The sequence below is a fragment of the Etheostoma cragini genome, chromosome 8 (genome assembly GCF_013103735.1).
Source record: "Etheostoma cragini isolate CJK2018 chromosome 8, CSU_Ecrag_1.0, whole genome shotgun sequence".
NCBI lineage: Eukaryota > Metazoa > Chordata > Actinopteri > Perciformes > Percidae > Etheostoma > Etheostoma cragini.
In genome coordinates, this window is record NC_048414.1 from 13,132,556 (window position 1) to 13,141,371 (window position 8,816).

Below are 8,816 nucleotides of genomic sequence, written 5' to 3' on the forward strand. Positions count from 1 at the left end.
AGAAGCCTGCTGAGCCTGGCTGAGTTTGCCTGGAGCCAAGTGAAAATAAACCGTATGAGTTGATCGTGTCTGACGTTCCTCCCCAGCCTGCAGCACTTTGCTGCCTTTCTGTTTGACCTCCCTGCTTAGGACACTCTGTGCCTTGAGTGTGTATGTTTATGCACAAGTGTGTGTGCGATAACACTTTGCCTGTGTGTGGTTTTGAACAGTTGTGTTCTTTCTTTAGTGTCCTTGTTCTCAGTCTAACATGTGTCTGTGGTATTGCTAAATTGTCAATGTGTTTGAGGGAGTATTCCTTTCTTTTTAAACATGTTTTACATGTTTATCATCTATCTTCATCAATAACCAGAGTTTGTGTTTTTGTTTAGAGCCCAAGCCGGTGTATGCTCAGCCTGGACAGCCAGATGTAGACCTGCCAGTCAGTCCCTCTGATGCCCCCGTGCCAAGCGCTGCCCATGATGATAGCATCCTACGGTAATATTTACATTATCATATGTCCCACCATCAAATATGAAGGTCTTAAAATCTACAAAACAAAAACTACGCACATACTACCATGTAAATGAACTGTTTTTCTATAGCGCTTTTACATAGTACAGTAACCTTTCACACACAATGTGCAACCTGCTCATCAGATAAACACTCAAACACATTTACACTCAGATGGCACATCGGGGGCAACTCAGGGACATGGGACTGGCAACTTGCGCACTGAATGACCTGGTCTCGAAGAAGAGTACGACTTCTGCAGTTTGGCGGAATTTCGGGTTTCCGACCTTATGAGAAGGGAGAGGTGTTTCAATAATAGTGTTTGGTATTCAGTTTCTGAACAGTGTAGTTACAAGCCAACAGTTTGGTGACACCGTCTGTAATGTATACAAATCATTTTGGCTGCCACAAGGCATTGATTTCAATGCTTTAAAAAAATTGTGTGTTTTGTGGCACACACTGGTTTGCTGGCAATTTGAATAAGCAGCTTTGAATATGACTGGATGCACAACTATCAGTGTGCGTGAGACAAAACATTTAGTGTGGTTATTTTTGTCTTCAGCAAAACTGTTGAAATGTATAAAAATGTTTTTCTCTGTGATATTTCTCTTTCTACACGGATAATTGCACATCTTCTGTAATGTCAATGAAGAGTAAACAGTCCAGACATTCATACATTTAATTTGGCATTGGAAGGAGTGAAATGCCATCAAATATTGTGATGTCAAAGAAAATTAGCCCAACTATTTTCTTTATTCCCCTCCCTCAGGCCAAGTATGAAGCTGGTGAAGTTCAAGAAGGGGGAGAGTGTGGGGCTGCGCCTGGCTGGGGGGAATGACGTGGGCATCTTCGTAGCCGGAGTGCTTGAGGATAGCCCAGCTGCTAAGGAGGGCCTGGAAGAGGGCGACCAAATTCTCAGGGTGAGATACTTTATTTTTAACACAGCAAGTGTATAACCTGACAACTGAAATCAAGTGGTTGTTTGTGAATTTAAGAGTTGTCAAAATGTTCCTAGTCTTTGAGTTGTTATTAAATGTCACAAAGGATCATTTTTTTCTTCTCCTTATTTTTTACAATGGGTACCTGATAGTGTCTGTAACAGCCATGTTTTATAGAGTATGCATCTTCAAGCTCTTCCCTTTTTTATTCATGATTTTACATACTAGCGGCTCCAAAATTCCTGTACCTCCAGGCTGGTCTCTTAGCAATGGCCCAGAGGGAGCACACACAGAAATCTGTGTTTCCTCTCGCTGTGTTCGTCCCATTTCCTCAAAGCCATATATCTTTCTGTTTGTACCTCCTCCTCTTGCTTCCAAGTATAAAGAGGAATGGCTTGAGTTTTTGCAGTGCAGTAAAACCTGCAGTTACCCAGGCAATACTGAGAACAGGAAGAGCTATGTAAACCTTTCTCTAAATGGAGATTCACACCTCCTGTCACCCACGCTTTGAACAATGAAGCATACTCCTTTACTTAAGCTTCAAAGTTCTCGACAACAGCAAAGTTAGTTTGTCAAATAAAGCAGTAACCTCTTTGTTCCCAAAAATTCCAGGTAAATAATGTAGATTTTGCAAACATAATCCGAGAGGAGGCGGTGCTGTTCCTTCTTGACCTTCCTAAGGGTGAAGAGGTCACCATTCTGGCCCAGAAGAAGAAAGATGGTAAGTGAAGTGAGTAAGGAGATGAGACAAGAGATAAATTTATATCGGTCACATTGGCCGACGTTTCTGACTCGCTCTCATCTGTTCAGTGTATCGGCGGATCGTGGAGTCGGATGTTGGGGACTCCTTCTACATTCGGACTCACTTTGAGTATGAGAAGGAATCTCCGTATGGGTTAAGCTTTAACAAGGGTGAGGTGTTCCGTGTGGTGGACACCCTCTACAACGGGAAACTAGGCTCCTGGCTGGCTATTCGCATTGGCAAGAACCACCAAGAGGTGGAGAGGGGCATCATCCCCAACAAAAACAGGTGATGGCATCCTGACAGACGCATATGTCTGCTTTGCCTTGAATTGTCAGTTATCTCAAAGAGTGACATGCTTGATAAATGTTTATCACAACAGTGGACAGTCAGCCCTCTTATTTTTATTAAATTTGGTATGATAATCATTGCCATGTATTGTCCTCAGGTATTGGCAGAGTTAAGGTTAGCTGTGCCAAAATTATGACACATCCATTAGCTTGTGTCACATGTCTTTCTTCCCTTTATCAACAGAGCGGAACAGCTGTCCAGTGTGCAATACACTCTCCCCAAAACAGCAGGAGGTGACAGGGCCGACTTCTGGAGGTTTCGTGGTCTTCGCAGCTCAAAGAGGAACCTGAGGAAGAGCAGAGAGGATCTCTCTTCTCAGCCTGTCCAAACAAAGTTTCCGGCTTATGAAAGAGTTGTACTGAGAGAGGGTGAGGAATCTAACATCTAATGGTATTATCTTAATATATCAGTGTAAGACTAAAGCTGCATTATGAGTCTGTTAATATATATATTTTTTCTAAGCTGGTTTCCTGAGACCTGTGGTGATATTTGGGCCGATTGCTGATGTTGCTCGAGAAAAGCTCTCCAGAGAAGAGCCCGATCTTTTTGAGCTAGCAAGTATGTTTGTATGTATTATACTGCACATACAGTACATTGTAGATCAGTTGATTGTGAACATCAACGTACACTAAACCTTTTAGTACTTAAATTTTTTTTTTTTCATAACTCCCTCTTACCTTGTTTCCAGAGAGTGAACCAAGAGATGCTGGAACAGACCAGCGTAGTTCAGGAATCATCCGTCTACACACCATCAAGCAGATCATTGACAGAGTGAGTATGCCTTCTTATAAACAGCATTGTAGGAGTTTAGATTATTTAGTCACAGATACATTTTTAATCCCTCCTCTTTGTCTCATGAAGGACAAACATGCTGTCCTGGACATCACCCCGAATGCTGTGGACAGGCTGAACTATGCTCAGTGGTATCCAATTGTAGTCTTCCTAAATCCTGATACTAAGCAGGGTGTGAAGAACATGAGGACCAGACTTTGTCCAGAGTCCAGGAAGAGTGCCAGGAAGCTCTACGAAAGAGCCATCAAACTGAGGAAGAATAATCACCACCTGTTCACCAGTGAGTGTGCAGAGACTGTACATTTCCTTTTTTACATGTTTGATTCTTCATGTGACTAAAAATGATTCTCTTTTAGCCACCATCAACTTGAACAATATGAATGACGGTTGGTATGGAGCGCTGAAAGAAACAATCCAGCAACAGCAGAACCAGTTGGTGTGGGTGTCAGAGGGCAAGGTGAGAGCGGGTGTTTTTATTCCATTTCGCTGAACAATATTTTTTTATTCCTGTTAGTCTGACTGAGCGACACATGAGATGATCATTTCTCTGCTCTGCTAAGGCGGATGGCACGACAGAGGATGACTTGGACATCCACGACGACCGGCTGTCCTACCTGTCGGCGCCAGGTAGTGAATACTCCATGTATAGCACGGACAGCCGCCACACTTCTGACTATGAGGACACAGACACAGAGGGTGGAGCGTACACAGACCAGGAACTGGACGAGACTTTGAACGACGAGGTGGGTCTTCCCACGGAGCCCGCCATCACCCGCTCTTCCGAGCCTGTGCGAGAAGACCCACCTGTGATTCAGGACACCCCTGGTTACCCTGGATATCAGCATCCTGTGCAGCCAGACCCAGCCAGTCGCATAGACCCTGCTGGCTTCAAGATGGCCGCTCAGCAACAGGTAAAGTTCATATCTAGCTTGGCAGCCAGGCCACTTCAGGCTGCACCTTTCAGAGATGGATGAATGGCTAAAAGTACTGCAGAGCTGAGGAATAGCTCCTTTGTGTTCAGTGTTGTGTCCTGACCTTTGTTAAGAGTAAATGTCCTTTGCTAAGTAATAAACATGTAGATTTAGAAGCTACTGGTATGTTATCTACTAACCACATTCTCTGGCTGGTGTAAAACTGACTCAGTGTAAGGAAGAAGATCATGGTGTTGCGGTGAGCTGTACTTTGTGTGCTCTAGGTGGGCTTTGTTATAAATGTCTCTTAACAATACTTCACAGCAAGATGAGGCTGCTCTGCCCATGCCCTCGTTGCCTCCGACGGTGGTAGCGCCTCCTGCCGTTGAGCAGCCTGTACATCTTGAGGGTATGCACCTCGAGGAGCCGCCTGCTGCAGCCGCAGTTCCTCAGGCTGACTCACTTAGCAGCCCGAGCCCTGCCCCTGAGCTTATTCAGCCCCCACCACCACCACCACATGAACCCCACCCGTCTGGACCACCTGGTCCAGAACCAAAGGTACCCGCTGTTTCACCAGCCACTCGGACCGGGCCTGGGCCCCAGCCTGCTGTTTTAACTGCCTGTCTTCTCGCACATGCTTTCCACTAGCTCTCTGCATGACATGCCCACACTGTGTGACTCACTGAGCCCACTGTGTGCCTCTGGCTCCCAGAGAAAATGTGCGACAGACTAGTCCACATGCAACACAGTGGGCTGGGAGACCAGAAGGACTGGCACACCTGAGTCTTTGACCAGGATGAAGACTTCCACAACCAGCCCTAACTGTTGCCTTTTACTTCCTTTGCATGGCTCCTAATGTTTTTTGGGTTCCTTTCAGCTTTAACTCTCTTCTGTCGATGAACGATAGTAGCATTTACAGTGGCATCGTAATGGTAGATGTGTCGTCTGTTGTAGTGCCAGTAGTTTGACGTTGCACCAGATGCAAACTGAATGTTGGTTGCATGATGAAAGCTAACCTGCAGACAGTACTCTTGGTAATGATTTCCATCAAGCATCTCACCTTATGGAAAACAAACTTGCATCAGCAGATTAGCACACTGCATTGTGTCTTCTGTTTAGTAGTTTAGTCCTGAGTAGGGGTCAACAAATGAATCCTCCTCCATAGGAAGTACTGTAACTTACTTTGCTGTCTACAGGCTACACATCATATGTTTGAAATGAGGCCTTTCAGAAATGTGCAAAATGTTTGTTAATTCACTATTTATAACATATGTTATTATGTAAAACCCAGTTGTGTCCATATGGATTATGATCATCATTCTTGAGAGGCATCTTGTCAAACAGGCATTCAGAACACGTTTTGAATAACGGAAAAAGGTTTGCTTGTGTAATTGCACTTTGAATTTAGCTTTATTTATTTAAACGGTTGAAGGATTTATTTTTTAATGATTTGGTGAATGTTATACATGGTCGGTTCATCAAGGTTTCAGTTTATATTCCAGAATTGAATGTAATCTTTAAATTGTTCTTAATCTGGTTTAGGGAAAGCATTTTTCCCTGACTGCATTCTGTCTTCCAACCTGGTGATTGTTAAAAGCTCAAACTAATGTTGATATAATGGATGTATTAATTCTGTTTCTTTGCAGATGTACAAGAAAGATCTGTACAATATGGAGGACCCTGTGCGAATCAACCATGGCCTGAAGCAGTCTTTGAGCTACAGTCACCAGCCGCCGTACCAGGACAAACAGCCATACCGTGAATATGACCACCCGCCTTACGGATACGATGGAGGCGGCTACACAGAACCAAAGCCTCACAACACTGACTCACACCTGCACTACGACAACCGTGTGCCTCATTACAACGAACAGTGGCCCCCCTATGACCAGCAGACCTCATCCTCCCAGCCCGCAGGGTACCAGCCGGGCCACCAGCAACCCATGGGCTACAACCAACGATCCCCCTATGACGACGGACCAGGGAGGGACTACAGCCCCCCTCAGCCGCGCTACGATGAGGCCCCACCACTGGGCTATGATGGCAGACGACGCCACAGTAAACCTGGGCCCATTCGTTATGATGAACCCCCACCCCCACCCCCAGCTGGCTATGATGCCCGCTCTCCTTATGAGGCAGAATCTCACGGCTTTCCCATTTATTCACCTCGATCGCCGGAGCCCCCAAAGCAGTATTACAGTGACTCTGGTCTGAGGCCCACCTACATTTCTGGGCCTCCAAACCGGAGTTTTAAGACAGGGATGCATGACACTATGATGAACTCTGAACCCACAATCCCCCTCCCTAAACCAGAGACCCTGCAATCTCCAGGTGAGCCAGCAATCACTCCAGGCTCCAAACCCCTCCCTCCTCCACCGCGGGAAGACCTGGACGAGGACCCGGCCATGAAACCGCAGTCGGTGCTGAACAGAGTCAAGATGTTTGAGAATAAACGGTCTGTCTCTATGGACAGGGCTAAAGAAGGAGGAGAATCAGCACTCAGGGTAAGTTCTTCACAATGGTGGACAGCTGTCACCTCAGTGGGTCAAACCTGTGCTATTTATGTTTTAAAGTCCAAAGTAACTTCATCACAGTTATAAGGATTGATAACATAGTTAGAGTAGTTTACAAATGGAAAATTGCATTCATGTCACAAACTCAAAGAGGTAGATAGGAAAATAGAATAATACAAACTTATGTATAAAAAAAAATACCTAAAGCTTAACTGAAAACTAAACATATATGAACTAGAACCATACCGGGTCATTTTTGTTAAATGTCAGAAAGGAGCCTTTCTTACCTATTAAAGATGTTTACCAATTTCTAATTGGATATTTAAGTATTTCAAAGCAGCACAAGATAACTAAAAGCTCCACAGAGGCCAAATGCAAACTACAGATGCATGAGTCAAACAACTGCAGAAGGAGTCTTGAGACTTGAAAACTTGAAACCTCAAGCTTGTTTTAGTAAAATACTCTCTTATCTTTTGTAATTGTGTCGGCTGTAAGATGTCAGGCACAGTGCTAGATATCTATGTGCATGCAATCCATTCATGTGAACAAAAATCTGGATCAGATGCAAGAAGCATTGAAGAGATGCCCCTCCTTTGCCTTTCAGCCTGCAGATGTTCCTAAACCTGTAAGTGCACCTGGCCCAGTCCTCAAAGCCAATTCCCTCAGCAACCTGGAGCAAGAGAAATCCACCTATAGGTATGTAGTCCTCATTACAACCCCCCAGGCTGCAGAGTAGGTGATTGAAGGACAACTCTGAGATCCTTGCTAAGGATTCATTGGAATTTATTTATTGCTGTTTGAGCTCCTCCTAGTGGACACAAGTCACTATGCAGCATGCCAGGCTCTGGTACGGTGTGCAAAGACACAAAACGCATCCAAAGGCCTGGTCATTAGGAACCTCATAGTCTCCCATTGCCATCTCCACAGCGCTGTGGAGTAAGGTCTGGCTACACCACAGATACATTCTAGGAAAGGAGGAAAAAAGCTGTGGGTTGCTTGCATTTCCTTAAACCAATCACAATCCTTTTGGGCGGTGCTAAGCTTCAGATGCAGAAACTGTGGCTCTGCAAGATAGTCTTGGGAGGGAACTTGTTTTGGTGGAACATTTGCACACCGTAAAGAAAACACCACATGAAGTTAACTGTACACACAATACAGTATTGTGAGCTGTTTAAATTAGCTGGCTACATGGTTATCGTAATTTGCTCTTACCCGTGAATTGCAATATGGACTTCGTCCGTAACAAACCCTGACAATCGGTCTCAATACGTCCCAGTTAGAGAGTAAATAACGTAAACATATTCTTTTTAAATCTTTACAATCATTCCCCAAACGACCTGCCTTATTGCATGTCCCTTCTGTTTAAATCTCTGCAGCTGTTACTTGTTTCTTTTTGCCTCCTCTCCAGGGCCCCTGAGCCACAGAAGCCCCACTCTAAACCCCTGGATGATGTTGTGCGTTCCAACCACTATGACCCAGATGAGGATGAGGAGTACTACAGGAAGCAGTTGTCCTACTTTGATCGTCGTAGCTTTGACAGCAAGGCCATGGGCCAACCCAGCCCTGGCATGAACCGCTTCCACAATCTGCCTAAACCAGCTCAACTATCCTACCCATACAACAGGTATAACGGCACACCTCATGCCAGCACTGGTTGCTGATGTACCCAACTACTGAACTCTTTAGTTACACCAGCTGCAGACTCATTATTGTTTTTGTTAACTGTATTGCTTGTGTCTACCTACTGCAGAGTTGAGTCTGTAGAGAAGGTTAGTCCATCCTCCCAGTATGGGCCCCCCACGTCTGCCATCCCACCCAACACACTGCCCAAGCTCAGCCCCAATGACGGTAGGCTCTCGCTACTTTTCCTGCCTGACTCTCGCTATCATCTACTTATCTAGTGTACATTATCGACATTGTAGATGACACTGTAAAGATTGTGTCAATTGTATTGTTCACGGCTGCAACTAAGGGGTATTTTCTTTATTATTGATTAATCTGCCAATTCATTTTTTTCAATCATCTTTTGGTCTATAAAATGTTCATCACAATTTCCTTTAAGCCCAATGTGAAACATTAC

General features: G+C 44.7%; 1 protein-coding gene across 11 annotated transcripts in view; it reads left to right on the forward strand.

The window, feature by feature from the left end:
- The window catches only part of tjp1b (tight junction protein 1b), a 66,394-nt gene that overhangs the window by 52,348 nt on the left and 5,230 nt on the right, over positions 1–8,816 (forward strand). For all 11 annotated transcript variants that reach the window (XM_034880013.1, XM_034880015.1, XM_034880018.1 and 8 more), the window contains 15 exons: positions 369–474; positions 1,259–1,409; positions 2,040–2,148; positions 2,238–2,457; positions 2,704–2,888; positions 2,983–3,078; positions 3,209–3,291; positions 3,382–3,592; positions 3,669–3,769; positions 3,873–4,223; positions 4,548–4,781; positions 5,870–6,727; positions 7,341–7,432; positions 8,145–8,360; positions 8,487–8,584. In XM_034880013.1, coding sequence (XP_034735904.1) covers positions 369–474; positions 1,259–1,409; positions 2,040–2,148; positions 2,238–2,457; positions 2,704–2,888; positions 2,983–3,078; positions 3,209–3,291; positions 3,382–3,592; positions 3,669–3,769; positions 3,873–4,223; positions 4,548–4,781; positions 5,870–6,727; positions 7,341–7,432; positions 8,145–8,360; positions 8,487–8,584 — 3,111 coding nt within the window. The remainder of the gene's footprint in view (positions 1–368; positions 475–1,258; positions 1,410–2,039; positions 2,149–2,237; positions 2,458–2,703; positions 2,889–2,982; positions 3,079–3,208; positions 3,292–3,381; positions 3,593–3,668; positions 3,770–3,872; positions 4,224–4,547; positions 4,782–5,869; positions 6,728–7,340; positions 7,433–8,144; positions 8,361–8,486; positions 8,585–8,816) is intronic.